At 40.5% G+C, this 19,374-nt stretch overlaps 1 protein-coding gene across 2 annotated transcripts in view; it reads right to left on the bottom strand.

The window, feature by feature from the left end:
* Positions 1 to 19,374, bottom strand: part of igdcc3 (immunoglobulin superfamily, DCC subclass, member 3) — an 83,250-nt gene that overhangs the window by 24,657 nt on the left and 39,219 nt on the right. For both annotated transcript variants that reach the window (XM_050065282.1, XM_050065361.1), the window contains exons 3-7: positions 17,486 to 17,630; positions 17,236 to 17,366; positions 16,876 to 17,013; positions 12,969 to 13,127; positions 6,116 to 6,281 (exon numbers count right to left, since the gene is read on the bottom strand). In XM_050065282.1, coding sequence (XP_049921239.1) covers positions 6,116 to 6,281; positions 12,969 to 13,127; positions 16,876 to 17,013; positions 17,236 to 17,366; positions 17,486 to 17,630 — 739 coding nt within the window. The remainder of the gene's footprint in view (positions 1 to 6,115; positions 6,282 to 12,968; positions 13,128 to 16,875; positions 17,014 to 17,235; positions 17,367 to 17,485; positions 17,631 to 19,374) is intronic.

A 19,374-nucleotide genomic window follows, 5' to 3' on the forward strand; every position in this document is an offset into this window, starting at 1 on the left:
GTGTTTGAGCAGTCGGAAGACAAGAAAGGTGCTATACAAGAACAGGCCCATTACCATTTATGTCTTATTGATGGTTATTTGTTAGACTTTGGTGAACTTCGACTGTCAATCGCAATGAATAACGTTCTACAGCTGATAGCGTTTCTTTCATATTGCAGTTCTGAGCAACTCTTAAATGTGTAGCTCTAACCTTGCTACACATGTCTTTCTGTTGTGCATCTTTCCTCCGCCAAAGTTTCAGATGGCCTGATGATTTGACCCAGCACTGCCAACAATTTACATTTGGCGGGTATTGGTAACAATTGGGCCGATCTGGTTAATTCAATTCTATATTACGTCTGATTAAATGTGTGCATACTACGTCATGTGTCAGCAGGGGATAGACGGCATAGCTGAGGGAGCCAACAACAAACATGTCAGCTGTTTGGAGATACCTAATGCTTGCTATGCTGACAAATTCTAGACTATGGCTTCTGGCAATATCTGCAAAGCCAGTGTTTCGAGGGGTTGTGAAATCCCTGTTAATGTAGACAATTTTGTTTTATCGAGTTGCTGGTGCACAATTCATTATTTTAATAATAATGAAAGCAATTTTTAAGTCAAGCCTGATGTTGCCTCACATATAAAAATAGATCCCAGTCACTTGCACACATTAAGGCATTCAGTGTATTAATTAAACACTGGTATCGAGCAATATCTGAAACCTAGTTATTGGTATCAGGACTGAAAAAGTTTTCTCAAAAAGGTTTCCATTTTTAATGACCTGGAGTTCCATCAGATTATGTTGACAATAATGTGAATAAGGACACACTGTATTGAACAAAACTGTTCACTGGCCATTCAACTCAATCAAAGTGTTCAATGTTAATGTGTTTAATTTGTTTTCCATACAACACTAGTTCCTGACAACTAAAGCAGAATAAATGTTTAAGCAATTCAAGTCACTTTGTTCTGCTTAGTGAAAGATTGTTGCTGGTTTCGGTTAAATATTGATAACATTGATGCATCTTGTGCTTAAATTGACCTTTTTAATATTTAACACAAACCATGTTTTTTTTCCTAACTGTAACAAATTATTCTAGCAGTCTGAAGTGAACAACACTGGAGGCAGCACACCAATCCTGGGCTGTGGTGACACATAAAATCATCAAATACCTCCTGGAGTGGAAAAAAACATTGAGCTGTCCATTATTTATATCCAGAAAAAAATAACTGCCAAACAATGTTGATAATAAATTGTCATTTTTATGATACGTTTTTGGCTTTGCAAATGTGAATTGATTATTTTAATTGTACTTGTACTTTAATTGTACCATATAAGTCGACTGTACGGCTTATTGAGACCCATACTTGTATTTATTGTAAGCCGACGCCTTCCAGTAGCTGTAGTAAGTATTACAGGAGCTGAGGAGGAAGTCGGGTGATGTAGTATAAAAAGTGACATAGTCTGTGTTAAGTTGTATAAAGATGGAAGAAGTCCCTACAAGGTGAGTGGATGGTGGTGGATGGGTCAAACAAGCCAACATGTTCTCATCCCAAGTCGTTACATATCACTGCTTTGTCAGTGGCCTTTCACGTCTACATATTATGTGCTAGGTATCCTTCTGCATCTGCTGCTGACGTCCAGGACTTCACACATGGTTAAGTTTAGACAACAAAAGCCCGTGGTTAGGTTTAGAAAAAAAATCACTGTCACACATATCACACATCATAACACAGTGAAATGTTACGTCCGGCTGCTTTACATACTGACGCTGCCGAGCCGCGTATCATATTGCTGCAAAAGGTGGCTTTTGGCATCAAGGGGTCTGATGCCCAAATCATTGACAAAGCGGCGGTATTCGAAGACTTTGCAGTGAGAATGAGCTGAACAAGCACAGGACTTTCACCCAGGAGACTGGTGTTCATGGCCCAAAGTCTACATTGACGTCTTTAAAAACAACGCAGCACAATATGCTAGTATGTGTAGCATACTACGCTTGTAACCTATGTGACGTGGCATATATCTAAATAAATATATATATCTTTCAGTGGTGTTGTGGTAGTTGATGAGGTGGGTGTACTACCAACAGGTGGGTAGGTTACCTAGGAGGGTACTGGGTATACTCTGCTATATATTCCAGTGTTTTTTGGCTAATAGGTGGGTATACCCCGTACAGTATACCTGCATACACCCTCCACTACACCACTTACGTCTATCAAGTGACATACGTCCTGTTATTTTAGTGACAAAAGTACTAATTTAAAGCCAAACCATAATGTTTTTCTAAACGTAACCACTAAGATTTATAGTGAAATGGGGACGTTTCATCACTTTAAGGACATGTTTTAAACTGCAACCATTAGGATGGTAATGTCTTTTTGGGGACAGTCATGTGTGTCACTTTGGAAGTCAGTGGAAATTGACCTCTTCTGTCGTTTAGGTGTGAGAGGGTGTTGTTTTGGACTGTTGGTCAGACAAAACACATCAACTGTTTTTCTATACTATTTTCTGATGTTTAATCTAGACAATGAATTTATTATTTTTAAAAAATGCAGATTAATCAAATATGAAAATAATTTTAAGCCCTTGTTGCCAATAAACAAAATTCAGCAATCAGTTACATTTACTCCAAAATAAATGAGTTGTATATAAATACAATGTAGAAGACAGGGTTAACACTCTGATGTCCAGATATTAATTAAGGAATATTAAATCAGGGACTGTGATAATGAATCAGACTGTGATGTGCTCTTTCTCCTCACCTCACAGTTCAGCCACACAATGCAAAAAGATGCACATAATGCTGCTCTGTGCTCTAAATGGCTGACTGCATTTCCTGGTCAACTAGCTGAGTTTATGAGCTAATTAGCTAATGGTAGATCTCAAGCTGAGGCCTGCCTCCTTAACCAATCACAGAGCAGGCTTTGTGATGCATGACATCCACATTATAGCAGGTCTATAGCATACACTAATGGTGGCAAGTGGAAAACGCTGTGATGCTCTGACGACCTGCTCTGTCTTTCTCTTTCTCTCCTCATTTGCTCTTCCTGCCGACTCATCATTTCTCTTTTGACCACCCGTTCATTTTTCTCCTTTTTTTCCCCCCTACGTCTAAGTCCGGCCTCTCATTTATTTCTTCCCTCTCCTCTTTCCTCCTTTGTTAGTCCCTCGCTCCATCTCCCTGACTAATATAGACTGGTGTAGGCAAGTGGGAGTGGAGCAGTGTCTGTGAGCGATGGAGGTGTCTGCTCCCTTCACTCACTGATATGCAGTGCAAGTATTGATTTTTTTTGGGGTGCAAATTTAATATATTCACTTCATACTTCTCTTTTATGAATAATAACAACATGCACGGATGGTTGGCTGCCAAGGTCAACTGGAAAAATTGAACTTTCCGTGTGCATTAATGCATAACAGAATTTACTCAGAAACACATTTGCTGGATGGATGGAGTATAGCAGTGTACAATTACACACTCAGAAGTGCTAGCAACAGGCTGCACGCTTATGTGTTACCCTTAAGTAATGCCTTCAGGCTACAGGAAAACTGTTGATCATGAAATGTTATCAGCCATCGTTCTGTAAAACTCATATGCAGCTTCTTTGAGAGTAGAAAAACAGGTCCAGCATGCAATCACTCCTTTATATCATCTCTAAGATAGTACCCCACTGCCACATACAGTACCGTGACACAGAAAACAGCCGCTGCAACGTGCAGCCTCTACAGCGCGAGGTGCTGGGAATGGTAACTAACAGAGCTGGTTGCTGGGTCCTCCTCCTCATGACATTCCTGGGGACTGCCATGGGAAAGCATCCAACATCCAGTCAATACGCTGCTTGCATACAAAAGCACAAATAAATTGAGGCTCATGTCTTGGCAGGCGTAAATTCCAGCAGCTGCCGCATTAGAAGCAACAGAAACGCGGAGAAATTGAACATTTGATGATGCCAATGATCAGATCAAGGCAGCAGTGATTAATACTGACATCCATATTACTTCTGTGAGCTGGGTCCAACTTTGTGAGGATTCAGTGAGTGCCATCACAGTTAGGAGGGGAATCTGGGCTGTGTTAATGACAGTGTGCATTACGTGACAGCCTGTTTATGGCTCTTTTTCAGATTAAATAAATAATAAAATCACTGTACCACTTTCTGATAAAGGCTTTATAAGGCTATAACAGCCCCATTAAGGGTTTACAATGCTTTATAGATCAGTTATAAAACATTAATAAGAGCAGTTATAAATGTTGGTAATCCATCAATAAATGCTTGTAGGTTTCACACTTTCTAGTAAGTTGTCACTTGTGAATAAGCTTTTAAGAAATGGTTTGTGATCCAGACTAAGTGGACCACTCGAGGGTCTTACTGATGAGTTTAAGAGTGTCTTGCTGGAGGACAAACACCAGCCACAAGATTTTTCACTGCCTGGCAGCTCAAAAGTTACTCTGATGGAAGACTTTAAATGATTTATTAAGTATAAGTGGCCTAAATTATTTATTATGCATTGATAAAGACTCACAAAGCCTTTAAGTAAGTAAAGGGAGAGTTAAAAGTGGTCCCTCCTGGTAGAAGGTTGCCATCCTATCAATCTGTTAAGCGATCTCTCCTCTCTTATAGTCCCACAACATCTCCAATTTTTCATTTTAATAGCTTTACTGTGGAAAAGAAAAATGGTACAATCAGTCAATCATCAGCTCAATCTGTTAACAGACCACTCTAACCTAAAAAAGCTCACAGCAACCCTAAAGCATAATCTGATCCCGTTATATAACACCTGTGCTGTGTCTCAAATTGGATATTTCTCTCATTACTCTTACATGTAGTACACGGCAAACACTATGTACTTCCTCGCATAGTGCACAAATTTTGACGGGGATGTGTTGTCTCCAATCAAACATGCCTGTGGTGCACTTACGGGAAATATCTATCACAAGATTTCACAACTTTTCTTCTACTGTTTGGGAAATTGCAACCGGGCGGAGCATTCTCGACAACATGAGACAAACAATTCACCTGCCAAAATATATGTTTGCTATACCTGCATGCTTGCTCACTTAACTTCTTCTGTTTTCTTTCTTTGTTTAGTTACTGCATTGAAAATCAACATGCTTTCACAACATGTTTTATTATCTATGAATGAGCGGCTGATACTTGCTGGCTCTATCACTATCTGATCTACTGTGTTAATGATAGCTGCTGCATGTTGTACATATTCACCACTTGTCAAGCAATAACAGGCATTAACACCAAATATAAATACGCTTTTAGATCATATAGCTTCCACCATAACACAGGTAACGTCAATGCCAGGTGATAAAATGTGTCGCTGTTAGGTAGCTAACAAGATAACAATAGCATACATGTTACTGTTTATGGTACCAAATGATTACAGGATTAATCCAGTAGTATAGTGGTAGTGAAAAGTACACATGTATATTTATGCTTTGGTGTTCACGGTGCTAATCAGCCGACATTTCATAAGTTAAAAATGTGTTTGTGGTCCTATCCCTTCTGCTACGTAAGTGACATGATGACAGTTGAGGGTGAGAGGTGTCCAATGTTGCACAATCAACATTTTGACCGTTATGAGTGCACCACACGGTTACTCATATTACCAGCATTTTTCCATAAATCTCTGTGTAAATGTACTCATGTACGTAAAGTAGCAAGTACAGAACTATCTGATTTAAGACACAACGCTGGTCTCCTTTCCTGCAGTTTGATCCCTTTCCACAACGCCGTACTCACTCAGATCTTCCCAAAACCAATATGCCAATATGACAACTCACAACAACCAATAACCAACAATATGCTTTTTTAAGTGGAATATTTAGTACAGTAGTATGAACAATAAATTGGTGCATCAGACATAAGCTGGCAGAAGTCTCAAAGACACGATGCCAAGAAAATTGGCAAGAACATGCAGCCCTCTCCTTTGCTTAACACTACAAATTAGGGTGCCAAAAAAGTTCTTTTGTGAAAACAATACTTCTGACAGCATTAACAAAAACTGAAAAAGCTGAGCTATTCTTTTGTTTCGCCATTTTTTCCTGCACCCTGAGGAATCTGTGGGCATTCCTGAATATATGAATACGTTTACAAAAGAACACAAGGCAAAGGCTTTTTAATGTACCTGTTGTTGTTCCTGAGTTTGACGTGTCCCCCGGGCTCCAGGATCTGCCCGTTCTTCAGCCAGGTGAGCTGGGGCTCGGGCTCGCCCTGTGCCTGGCAGGTGAAGATGGCGGTGGTGCCGACGGGCCGAGCGATGGACTGCGGAGCTTGAACAAACTCTGCTGGAGCTGAGAGAGGAGGGAGGCAGAGAGTCAGTTAAGTTGGCCTCGTTCCCACAACCAAAAGGACAAGTGCCAGGAAAATCAGTGCCAGAGAAACAAACTGGAAGATTTGAGCGAGACCTAGAGGTGCAATATCTTGAGTTACAAAAAAAAAAAGTGAAGACTGACATTGATAAAAAGACAGAAAGAAAGACAAGATAAGCAAATGAGAAAGGAAAAACCAGAGAGCCCACGGGGTGTGCATGCAGCTGCCCTTTATTATAAAGAAGCAGAGTACTGCATTATACCGTAGGTGTATGGATAAATAGTGTTGCAAATATATAATTCAGGGTCAATTAGCAGGATTATACGAGACACTAGATCAGTGCAAATACAGTGCGATAGAAGAGAGAGGGAAGAGAGAGCAGGAAAGTGGAGAGAAAAGACCAAGACAATCAACATCAGCCCTACTTTGAGACTAATGTGATTTAAAACAGCAACACATTTACATGAAAATAAAGTGATGCAGTTTATAGTTTCATCATATCCTGCCTCATATATGCTTCAGGCTTTCCAGCTATGGTCAATTAGTGGTAATAACTTATTCATATGAAACGGTTCTCTTAGCAGAGAAGGTACTTTCTTTAAATCACAGAGTAATTACAGTTACATCCACTGGAGTTTAATTTCTGGCTTGGGTGTTTTTATTTGAGCTGACAGACAGAGAGGTATTGCACTTCTCTTCTCCGTACTCATTATTGTCCCAGCGGTTATCTGTGATTTGATAACCTGAATTATTTATGCCCATATTAACTAAGAAAAAATGTTATGGTAATTATAATATCTCAGAGTCTTCACTAGAGGGTAGAACGCTGGAATACTAGGGCGTATCACATTGCCTGTTATAAAAAAAAATTAAAAAAATAAAGATCAGCTTTCCTTCTGTGCCGATCATTTGACTCATCATTACCTGGTGGGATTGAGCAACTAAAGTCAAACTGTGACATTACACCTTTTAACACTGATGCTGGCTGGAATAAAACAATAAAACAATATTTAATTCTGTTGAGTAATTTTTAACACAGAGGTAAACCTTGATTAGTGTGGTGATACCTAAACAGCAACTCTTGTTCATTAAGAAAAAAATGCTCATTTATTCTGACTGAAGACTTAAAGATGGGATATGCAATTTAATTTTGGCATCACTGGGAGAAAATCCCTTAATAAACTTTGAGCATGTCATAATTCAAGTGGTCTTAAAGACAGCTACTTCTGCACCTCGTCACAGCTTTGTTTTTAGGCTTTAGAAAATCTAAGTAGGCAATCTGGCCAATCACAAGTCATTTCAGAGAGAGGGTGTTGGCTGTTCTACAAATGCAGATGCGCGTGCACGTCCCTTCAATGAAACCCTGATTCAATAGCAGAGGTATTCTTGCTTTTCCAGCACTGGCAACAACTGCCGAAACTGCAAAACAACCCAAAAAAAGGAGACGGACTTATCAGGCGTAAATGAAAGAAAAAACATGTCAATATCGGCAAAGTGTTTAACAGATGGACAGAAAATGTTGCTTATAGTAGTGCCTCTCTATCCACCACTACAAACCACCTCTGGAGAGCAGGCAACAGCTCCAGAGATGGAGCCCCAGTCAGTGGCCGCGTCAACACGTATCCAGCCAAACGCAAATCCCAACTGCGGGGGATCGCACAGCCCCGACTCCACACTAGATCTCTTAACAGGCTGTACCTGGTGCTGCTGCTGACCACCAGCCTGCTTTGCCACCCAGTGATGGGGAGTTTGCACTGGCCGAATTCGAGCCTCTACAGCTGCTGCCTGCTCTCCTCCCGGGGAAGCAGTCTAATACCACTGGGTGGCTAGCTAGCTAATTCTTGTCTCATTTATATACTGATAAACAGAGATAGAGTGGTGCAAGGAGGGGCTGAGTGAATGAGCTGCGTGCAACTGTACAATGAAACGGAATTAAATCGATGGGAAACACTGGGTTGTCTGTGGTCATCTGGTGGGAGGAGCTTGGGACAGAAGGGGTGGGGTGTGGCTGCAGGAGGAGGGTGTATTTTCTTTTTTCAGATGTCTGCTTATCTCAGCTTTAAATCTTGACAAACAGGTCACAAATATTTAATTTAATTTTTAGAACAGAACACACTCAATAACTTAAGTGTTGTCCTGAGCTTTACTTTATTTTTTAAAAAGGTCCAATTATTTCCTTAAACTGTTGGGCCAAAGAACATGACTAAATAGTGCATTGGTTGGGGACCATTTTTTTCTGCTGCGAATTAACATGCATTTGGTGCACTAGTAATTTATTTACAGCTGCAGTGTTCATGTTCGCTGACATGGATGAACCTAACAATAGTCTTTGGACAACAATGGAGGTCTATTGCACAGAGGAATTAGTTATATCAGCAGCTGCTTACAAAGTACTTGTTAGTAGGATCGACTTGTTGTTGGTTTTATCTTTTCAAGGGCTTTGTTGACAATAAGAAAATGACTGAATAGCATCACTCTTATCCTTTCATGCAACAGCCACATTTTTAAGCATTCAAATACCTTTGTTTATTATTTTTCTTTTCCACTGTTCTGTCCTCCGTCTTGTTCCCACTCTAATAGACAAAATGTTGTCTGACACTTTTTCAATGTAAGCATTTCCGTTCTCCCATTGGAAAAGCTAGGGGACCCTGAGGCACTTGAATGGAGGCTGCTGACAGCGTGTGATGGTGCTTTCATTTATCTCTCCCTCCTTCCTGGCTTCATTCGCTCTTCCTCTCCCGCTCGACGTGTTCTTTGAGGGCTGTCTTAAAGGTGAAGGTCACAGGGAGCTCGAGAAGATATTGATTTGCACCTGTAAGGGTGTGGGTTAGATCATCTGCACCACCCATCCATCTTGCTCTTGTTTTTCCCTTTGGGCTGTCATAGTTTGACTCCTCCTCCGGTCTTTGTTTCTCTTGTTTCTCTCTCTTTTTGTAGCCCCAAGGAGCCAAAATGAACGTAATTGATTTGCTGTATCAGTACATTTGTTTGATGTGTGATGGTTTCATGAGTACTCTTGTCTGCATTCATCTGGAGTTTGAGTTCCTAACTGCTCTTTTTTTTTTTTTTTTTATTCATCTGGAGTTTGAGTTCCTAACTGCTCTTTTTTTTTTTTTTTTTTTTTAATGACAGCCCTCTCATATTCAAAGATGTGTCAGTTGCTAATTGTGCTAATAATAATTCCTCAAGGACATGCCGTGTTCTTCTCATATAGAAACAGACCTAACCGACATGTATTTGGAGTTGACAGTACACCTTTGTTTCCACAAGTCAATAACAAAACCCAAAGACATTGACACATAATTAACATCTGTGGCTTTTCCCCTCTTTGTTCCTGCGAGGGAACGGGCTTGTCTTGGACTTGACAGACAGATAAAATGAAATATTGATCAGGATCAATACTGCTTTGGGCTGAAGCAAAGTGTGATCCATCTGGTCAATATGTGAGTGAGGATGGCAGATGCTGGATGTTTCCTGCTTGGTGACAATTAATGCACTGGGGGCCACCCACACCTGGCCTCATCTCAATGGTCAACACGTTCATGGTGCTGCCTTTAACACTAATAAGATGACGAATATCACAGAACAACATAAAATAATAAGAGTGAAAAAGCAATTAAAAGGACAATAACAGGTTTGCATGATATAGCCAATTAACTATTAATTTAATTTATATAAAGTACTTAACATAACTGCACTTACTGACAATATTTATTATATTTATGTCCCAGTATTCAAATATTCTACATTCTTAATGTTACGATTCACTGTTCTTAACAGAGGCCATATAGGATATACCTGCCACGTCTTGCTGTGACATTGAAAGTCTCTTTACAATTATACCACACAAAGTTGACCTTGATGCAATCTAACTGTAACCCTGCCACAAAGCCATCAACATCTCATATTGAGTTTATCAGGGTTGTTCTCAAGAGCAACTGTACTGACATCTATGGGCTTTACATTTGCAACAAATAATGCAAATACTTTTAAATAAGACTGATGACAGTGTTTGTATATTATATTTTTTTATGTGTGTGTCCATAGGGAGGGGAAAACCTCAGAACTACCATCCAAAAGAAGATACAAATACTCTCCTGTGACAAAATTTGATTTGTCAAAGCTGGGGGCATGAGAGAGAAGTTTTGAGGTGAGGCACCCTGGTCTCATAAAAATATGTAAAATGAACACAAACTTTGGGTATGAAATGTGTTAAAATTATGTGCTGGCAACACAAAAACAACAGCCATGCAAATTCAATGAGGATCTCTTATCATGGTGGACAAACGAATTAAGTGTAAAGAGCGAGATCATCCACGTAAGGTGGGTGGGAGGGATGGTAGATGGGTCAAACACACATGGACTTTCAACCACTAGATCTTTGCTCATGCTCCGTGTGAAAACAAAATTCAGTGTCGTTACATGACTTTACAAACTTTGTATAACTGCGCAAATTACTTTATATAGGTACTTTACGTAACCATGCAAAGTATGTTAGTTCCCTTTACTTACGTCTGGTATGTAGTTATTTATTTATTTTATTTTTAAAGATATTTTTTGGGGCATTTTTAGCCTTTATTTGATAGGACAGACAAGCATGAAAGGGGGAGAGAGCGGGAGTGACATGCAGCAAAGGGCCACAGGCTGGAGTCAAACCCGGGCTACTGCGGCAACAGCCTTGTACATGGGGCGCCTGCTCTAACCTCTAAGCCACCGATGCCCCTGGTATGTAGTTATTTTAACCAAAACCACAATCTTTTCCTTTTTTTTTCTCCCCAAACCAAACCATGTGTGTTTCCCAAACTGCAACTGTTTCAGAAAGTTGACCACACTAACTACATGATTAAAACTGCAACCGTTCGTAATAGATTTCGCATTGCATTGTTTTCATTTTGGCAGCATATAATGTTAACACATTTTGTGCCCACCACCATGTAATGCATTCTTAAGAGGTTGTATCTATTTCATGCATTTCTGTGAGACTGTTGGACAAAGATATCCAACACAAAAACAATCTCGCCCTGGCCTTTTTGAAGAAAAAAATCTATTTGTATATCTTCTAACGATAACAGTTCTACAGATTTGAAGAAAATCTGCAAACTGTTGACATATCTGATCCTCTGATCAGTGATGTAAGGTAGTTACGATGGGCCCCAGTGCACACTATTATGATGGGCCCTAGTTGCTAGTTATGAACCACACACACACACACACACACACACAGTTTTAGGCATATATATATTTTACCAACTGTATGTCTTACTGCTGGATTTGTTATATCAGCTTGCAGAAGTGTCTAGCTTGTCAGTCTTGAAAGATTTTGCACCTAAACTGGCTTCTGTAAATCGTATCGTCTTGTTACAAGATTAGACACTTAAAGACTTGATATTGGACAACCTTAACAAACATGTTACCTTGTGATCATCATTACATATCTGTAAATGACAAAAACTATGAAAGAAAACAGGAAATTATTGGTTTAACTAAGTTGTTTTCATAGTTAAATTATAGGTTTTTTTTATAGTTTATGTAGAATAAGCATATAATTTTGTTATAGATTGATACTATCTTACAAAAACAGAAAACCATGATGGGGCTGTGTTTGCCTTTTTGAAGGCATATATGAAAAATCGCACCATTTTTGATTTCACATGAGTTCTTCTTTGAACATGGGTGTATTTCCAGGCGGTAATCCGGCCCCTCCACCCCACATACCCCAGTGCAACCGCACTATCTGCAGTGTCTATATTTACACCCCTGCCTCTGATTCCATTGCAAAGAATACATTCACAGACTTTCCTAGAGTTTTGTGTTGTGCAAACTTGGTCTGTAAAGCTTCTTCCAAATGATTTTTTTGACTGTCGTCTCTGATCTAAAAAGTAAGATACCATCAAACATATAATCACATGTGCCTCCACAAATGTACGATAGGCACATGATTTCATGTCCATGTAGAGGGGCCAACATTTGTAAAAACTCTCTTAAACATCATTCTAGTGAGCACAAAAGTTGTTACAGAAATTACTGCTTCCAACTGTGATGTATGTTGGTTTGCTCTATACTGTTTACAATGGCACCAGAGATTAAGTTAATAAATACATTTTATTGTTTATATTATCATCTCCACCTGGATGCCATTGTTATGGATTTGAATCATGACACTGTTATTGGTTGGTTGAACTTCACACCTGAGGGGATCACTGATTCTTTATCCTGTGCTATTAATGTTTGTGTTTGTTTGGTAGTGCCCTGAAAGACATGCTTTTTAGTATCAACATGGTACGTCTGTTGCACTAAAAACCAAAATTTTTACTGCTGCTCGGCAGGTAGAAAAACAGCCTAAGTTGTGCAAGCTTTGGTTGGCAGTAAAATAAAAACCCTTAAGTCTGTAAAGTGACGCAGCGGCAAAACACTGGATGAAATGACACTGGTTCAAGTACAGGCAGAGGTGCTACAGCTGGGTTTTGCATTCCAGCAAACACAACTGAAAGTGTTGGCTGATGGGAAGTCGGTGGAGTTATTATATGGTAGTCAGGGTGCCTGCACACAGGTCCACCCAGAGAATGCACAAGCTTTACCTTATCACCTGACCTCGACTGTATTTGTGTGCTTTGAGTTTCCCTCCACTGCTCCTACCTTTTGAAAATAGCCTTATATCAAGAACTCACCTTGGACCACCAGACGTCCCTGAGCAGTCCTACGAACACGGGTGCCTGGTTTGTTAGCAGCACACACGTAGACCCCTGAGTGCTGCACACCAACATCTGAGATCATCAAGTTGCCTGTGCCGAGTACCTGGATTCCCTCCACACCAATCGGACGGCCGTCTACGCATGGAAAACAGAGAGACAGCGGTTCAGAAGGATGGGAAAGAATTTATATAGGGCAGCAAAAAAGGCCAAGCGTGCACAGGTACAGTATATGTTCATGTTGGGTAGGGGTGAATGGGGTGTGTACTACAGTAAAGGTCAGAGTACACTTAAATCACCGGCAAGAAAGCCTAATTAAACGTATTGCACGTTTACAGCCACAATTCAATGGGAGCGGTTCTATTTCCGGCCCTGCAAGAGGTCAAGGATGCAGCTTTCACAGTGAAGTGTGTGATTCTCAGAATTGTTAAGGCTTATGACGAAGCTGCCAGTACAACAGACACCTGGGTAATAAAGAGAAGAAGGTCACTGAGTTTGTGACTGCTGTGTGAGCAGGGTACATGCTGTAATTAGTTGTCTTCACTGGGAGGCTGTTGTCAGAGTGACATCCTAAAGAGTACATTCATCATCAGCTTTTTCCTCTAATGTTTTTTATTGTAAGAGCAGCTTCTCTAATAGATGTTCGTTTAATTAAAGCTTTCACACTTGAGCGGGAACTTTCTTTTCTTTGTGCCTTTGTCTGACAAAGCCTTGTAGTACATTAAACAGTTACGCAGGAGATGTTCCACCCGCCACTGGGGGACCAGAAGCTCTAACTGCAACTTCTAATCTCCTATCTCCTTACACAATCCATAGCTGCCTCCTCTCTGCTCTCACTGTACTTACATGATAAGCCCACACTTTCCTGTGCTCCCTATCTGCAGTCTATTAGCTATGGGGCCAAGGGGGCATTTTAATCCCATCTATGACTTCCATCTGCAGCCTGTAAGCCTGTATGGTCCAGATTTGATGTGTTAAAAGGCCAGTCAGGGAGGCAGGGTGATGGGCATCATGCCGGACACACGCAGAGGCAGGGGTTCCAGTCAGAGATGAAAACCATATGGTCACGGGTCAGCAGAGTATTTTCAGGCTTACTTTCATATCTTTCATGCAAATAATTAAGGCAAGCAAGTTTAAAATTACAATTTCTATATTCCATGTTTTAATAACAGGTTGTACTTCTGTCAAAATTATACAAAATGTAGCAATATAAAACAAGAAAATATAGAAATGAAGGGATTAAATCTGTCAAATAAACATCAAAGAGAATTTATTCATGCAAATAAATCACAGTGAGGCTGCTGTGAAAAGATTAAGACCACCTTTAATTAGATATGTTCACAGGCCCTACACTGCAAAAAGCAAACTTCATAGCAGTAGTGCTAGATATTTCTAACCAGATGATGTAATGAAAGCCCCTGTCTGAAGACCTAACCTCTCTTACAGTTTCTTGGGGAAGTCTAAGAACCCTGACACATCGAGCCGTCGGTCAATGTCGGGCTGTGGTGAGCGTCCACCGCCCTAGTTTTTTGTGGTGTGTCCCACGCTGTCGGCAAAGGTCGGCCATTGTCAGCTTTTTTTTGGCTGATTCATTATGTTGAATCGACACTGGAGACGGAGGAGCCCGCGGGCGATGAAATCATTCTGATTGGCAGTTTAGCTCAGTGCACAGGAGGAGAAATGAAAGTGAGGAAAGTGAACAAACAGCTAAAGTCAAGATGGCATGAGATTGTAACAAACTTGTTATATTAGAATTGATTTTAAGCTCCTCCTCCTTGTATACAAAGCCCTACATGGGCTGGGACCGAGCTACATTGCTAACTCCCTTGTTAACTATCTGCCTCCAAGAACACTGCAATCATCTGCTGCTGGTTTACTGGAGGGTCCCAGCAACAGCCAGAAGAAGATTGGGGATGCAGCCTTTGTCAATTACGCCCCAAAGCTATGGAACAAACTACCTATAGATATCAGGGAAGCTAGCTCGCTAAATATCTTTAAAAGGAAGCTAAAAACGTATCTGTTCACTTAAGTCTTTAACACGCTCTGACTTCCTGATACTGGTCTGAAACTCTTTCTTTTTACGCTTTTACTCTCTATTTAAGCCTCACACTGCTGTAACTCTTTTTAAATCTTACTTAATATTAGTTTTACAACTCTATGATTTTAAGAATCAGTTAATCCATGTTTTAAACTGTTTTAAATGTACTTTTATATAGAATTCTCGTCTTTTTTATGTCCATTATGTCTATTTTCATGTGAAGCACTCAGTGCTTATACTGCCCTTATTGTAAAGCACTTTGTGCTGTATGTCTTATATGAAAAATGCTATATATATGAAGTTTATTATCATCATCATTATTATAACTATATTAGATAAGATTATTGTTATTATTTTGTTTGCTACCACACTGTAAATATCCTTTGTTCTTTCAATATCAGATTGTGTTGTTAATTAATGTGCTAACTGGCTAACTAGCATCTTGAATCCGTTCTGTCGTTCTTGAGACCTTTAATGACAAATGCAACGGATGTAATCTTTGTGGTGCATTTAGTGCAACTCTCTGGCTGAGACACATGCAACATGAGGTGATGCAACAGTCGGCCCTCGTTGTTCTAGTTCTTTGATGTCTGTTTGGTGTGTCTGGGCCTCAAAATTCACACACAAGCCATTAAATCCATGAAGTTATCAGAAGGAAGACAGTTAAAAACATTACTGGCAGTGAGTCTTTGTAAGATATATTACAGCGTCATTTAGGCAAGACGTAATCTTGTTGTGATAGATTATGAAAAGGACAATATTTGTTATTAATCATGACAAAAGGTTGAGATGAAATAAATCACTCCAACTTGCCTGTCAAGTTGCTTTTACCCTGCATCTGTCATTATGGTGTGTTTGATTGTGATTTCTGCATTTTTCACCAGCTAACTTCTCAGTCCAGTGAGCTTTTGTCTCAACAAAAGAAGTCTTGTTCTCCTTTTGCCTTTTTCTACTATATTTTTTTCTCTGCGTCTCTTGCCTCCTCCATCAGTTTCTCTCCGTCAGGCACTAATTAATTTAGTGTCAGAAAAGAAAGAGCACAAGCTAGCCGGCTGTGGTGCTGTTGAATGGATAGCAGCAAACAAACTCCGGCATTAAGGAGTGACTGATGTGAAACTATCAGATTCATTATGCAGCTTATCCCAGCCTCCCTGCCGTAATCTAATACATACAAATCCCATCGTGTTAGCATTTCATTCTGGCGACATTGTGTAAGGCAATACCCTCAATCTGATTATACCCAACTGCTTGGGAGGGGCAGCAATTTACATTTGGAACAGCAAATCAGATTGGATAATAGGTAAAGAAAACAGATACCAGATTGAAAAATTGGTCACGACAGACTTTGAGTGATAGTCACGAAAAAAATGCACATGGCGAGAGGGAGAAACTAATCGTATCTGTTTCAGCACCTCACAGCAATTACTCAGAGGCTCTCCGGTGCTTCGAAGGAGGTTCAACTTTACGAGGAGATGAAGCATACATTTATCAACACAGAGTCGAACATAATGTTTAGCCCCAAGGCCTAATGTTGAATCCCATTGCCTCATGTATACACAATAGATGCTCCACTGTATCTAATGTATTCTGTGCACACATGTACATAACACAATGCTGACAGATCAAAGCTGCACTGCAAAGAACATACAATCACGCAGGGACACAAAGCACATACGACCCACACATTATATACAGATTTCCCATGCACAAATGCACACTGTGATTGTGCTTTGGCTCAGCGACACATAATTCCTCAAACACATACACACACATGCACAGAATGACAAATTCAACATACATGCACCTTTTGGGGCATTTTCTTTGATCTGATCAGGATTTTTTCCTCACCTAGTCTGCTCCAAGACACGATGGGCCGAGGGTATCCGGTAGCAACACACTCCAAGATGGCGGTTTGGTGAACAGTGAGGGTGAGGTTTTCTGGGCCAACCACTATCATAGGCTCTTTGTAAACAGATGACTGAGAGCCTGGAAAAAAAAAAAAACAGCAGAGAGAGGAGAATAAGATGGGAACGAGCATGATGGATGGCATCCTTTAATTGGATTTCTCTAGAGTGCATTAGCTCGATATGCAGCTATCTCTGAGATCAGGCGGAGGGGAACAATAGATTTAGAAAATCTTGAGAATATACTGGGACAATAGCCTGCTCATGGTATGCAGATGTGGAAAAAAAGATTAAATCTAACAACCTGAAACAGTGAGGAGGGCCTCAGTGCTGTGTTTCACTCCTGCACTGTTATGAGCCACACAGCAGAACTTCCCACTGTCCTCCTCACGCACTCCTGTAATCTGCAGGACACCTGTAGGCAGAAGAGTGTACCTACGGGACGGAATAAAGACACAAGACAGACGAAGATAAATACAATGAGACCTGGTAAATGACCGATAAAGTGCTGCCATCTCCAATAAGTGTCAGGCCGCAATGTGGTTTGGCCTAACCTCTTGTCCTCGGTGTCCACCGGACGGCTGTCTTTTTCCCAGCTGATGACAGGCTCTGGCAGGCCATGGATCTGGCACTGGAATCTGGCCACACCGGACTCCTCGGCGTGCACCGACTCTGGTTGGACATGGAAGTCTGCCATGGCTGTAGAACGAGGAAAAGGGGGATACTAGGTCACACATAGCACAGATAAAGGGCAACAAGCTGCCCATAGCACAGAACTGTAAGACCCATATATTGTCACTTTTTGATTTAATAAAAACATGTCTATCAAATCAACAATGGCGAATTCTCCTGACACGTTTATGTTGTCCTTTACCATCCAGTCATTATGTCTGCGAGGGAAAAGTAAAGGAGCTTTAAAGGCTGTGTGAAGTGCCAAAGTCATGTGCATGCATTCATTAACACTTAAAATGGAAAAAACTCAAGATAAGAGGTGATTATTCACAGGGTGCCTAAAAGACCAGTGTAGAGCTGCTGTAGTGCTCAACATAAAGTGCACACTGATAAATGAGTTAAGGCCCATCCACACCAAAAACAATAACTCTAACAATATTAAAAATACATTATTTTGAAAACAGCTCTATCTCAAGTGGATGGCGTCCACACCACAACTGTAACCAAGATGACCAGTGTCTTACTGAAGACCACATAAACCCGGACAAAGTCACGACCAGATCAGTGTCAGTCCCACTGCATTACACATGATGAATTGTGGAACATGCAAACCAGGCACTCCTCAAACTGACCTGAAAGATCCACTATCCCATAAAAACACCCACAGAAAACACATGAGGATTCCTCTTCATTCACCTCTTTTATTGCCATACTGTATATATGTGTATGTTAAATGTACCATGAGAAATTCATTCATTCATTCATTTTCTGTAGCCGCTTACCCTGGCTGGGTATCGCCAGACTATCACAGGGCTGGCACATAGAGACATACAACCATTCACACTCACATTCACACCTATGGGCAATTTAGAGTCACCAGTTAACCTGCATGTCTTTGGACTGTGGGAGGAAGCCGGAGTACCTGGAGAAAACCCACGCTGACACGGGGAGAACATGCAGACTCCACACAGAAGGGCTCCCCCACCCTAGGGTTCGAACCAGGAACCCTCTTGTTGTGAGGCGACAATGCTGACCACTGCATCACCGTGACACCAACCATGAGAAATGTCTTGATGACATAGAGCAAAGGAGAATTTTGTGTGGGCAAATTACGACCAAACAAGTACAAACAAACACTAAACAGCTGAAATCAACTTGACCATCTTTATTCATCACTCTTTTCTGCACAGGCAAATAAGAAATATCTTTGCAGTTGTGGTCTTTACTGGTCCCAAGAAAATCAAAGAATCCTCTTTCTCTGAGACCGACGACAAGGCTGAGTAAAAATGCAGTTTCCTAAGCTGCCGATACAGCTTGGCGTCACTGTTTACAAATCGTTATCATTCACCAGTGTGGATGCTAACATTGTTATGGTTCTTGTTAAGGACGGACCTCTAGGGTGATGATGATGATGAGAAAAGAAATTCAAGGAATTTTCCCATCTCTGCATCTCTAGAGAAAATCTTTTCAGAACAACTCAGAAAACTATACAGCTAGTGTGTCTACAGGTTGTAAGGTTAGGATACATATGGACCGAAACTAGTGACATTCACCACAAGTAGACTGCTTTTAGAAGTCTGCATATACACTGAAGGACAGTTAGTTCAGCTCTTTTCTATGAGGGCTACAACATATTACTGTACTGTGGCATTCCTCAAAGAATTTGTTGTGAAAAATAAAATGAGATTTACACTTCTTTCTACACAAATGTTGTTGGAGACACTTTGTGCAATGTGCCAATGATATTCTCTTGGACTACATTTACTCGTCC

Source organism: Epinephelus moara, chromosome 1, assembly GCF_006386435.1.
Source record: "Epinephelus moara isolate mb chromosome 1, YSFRI_EMoa_1.0, whole genome shotgun sequence".
NCBI lineage: Eukaryota > Metazoa > Chordata > Actinopteri > Perciformes > Serranidae > Epinephelus > Epinephelus moara.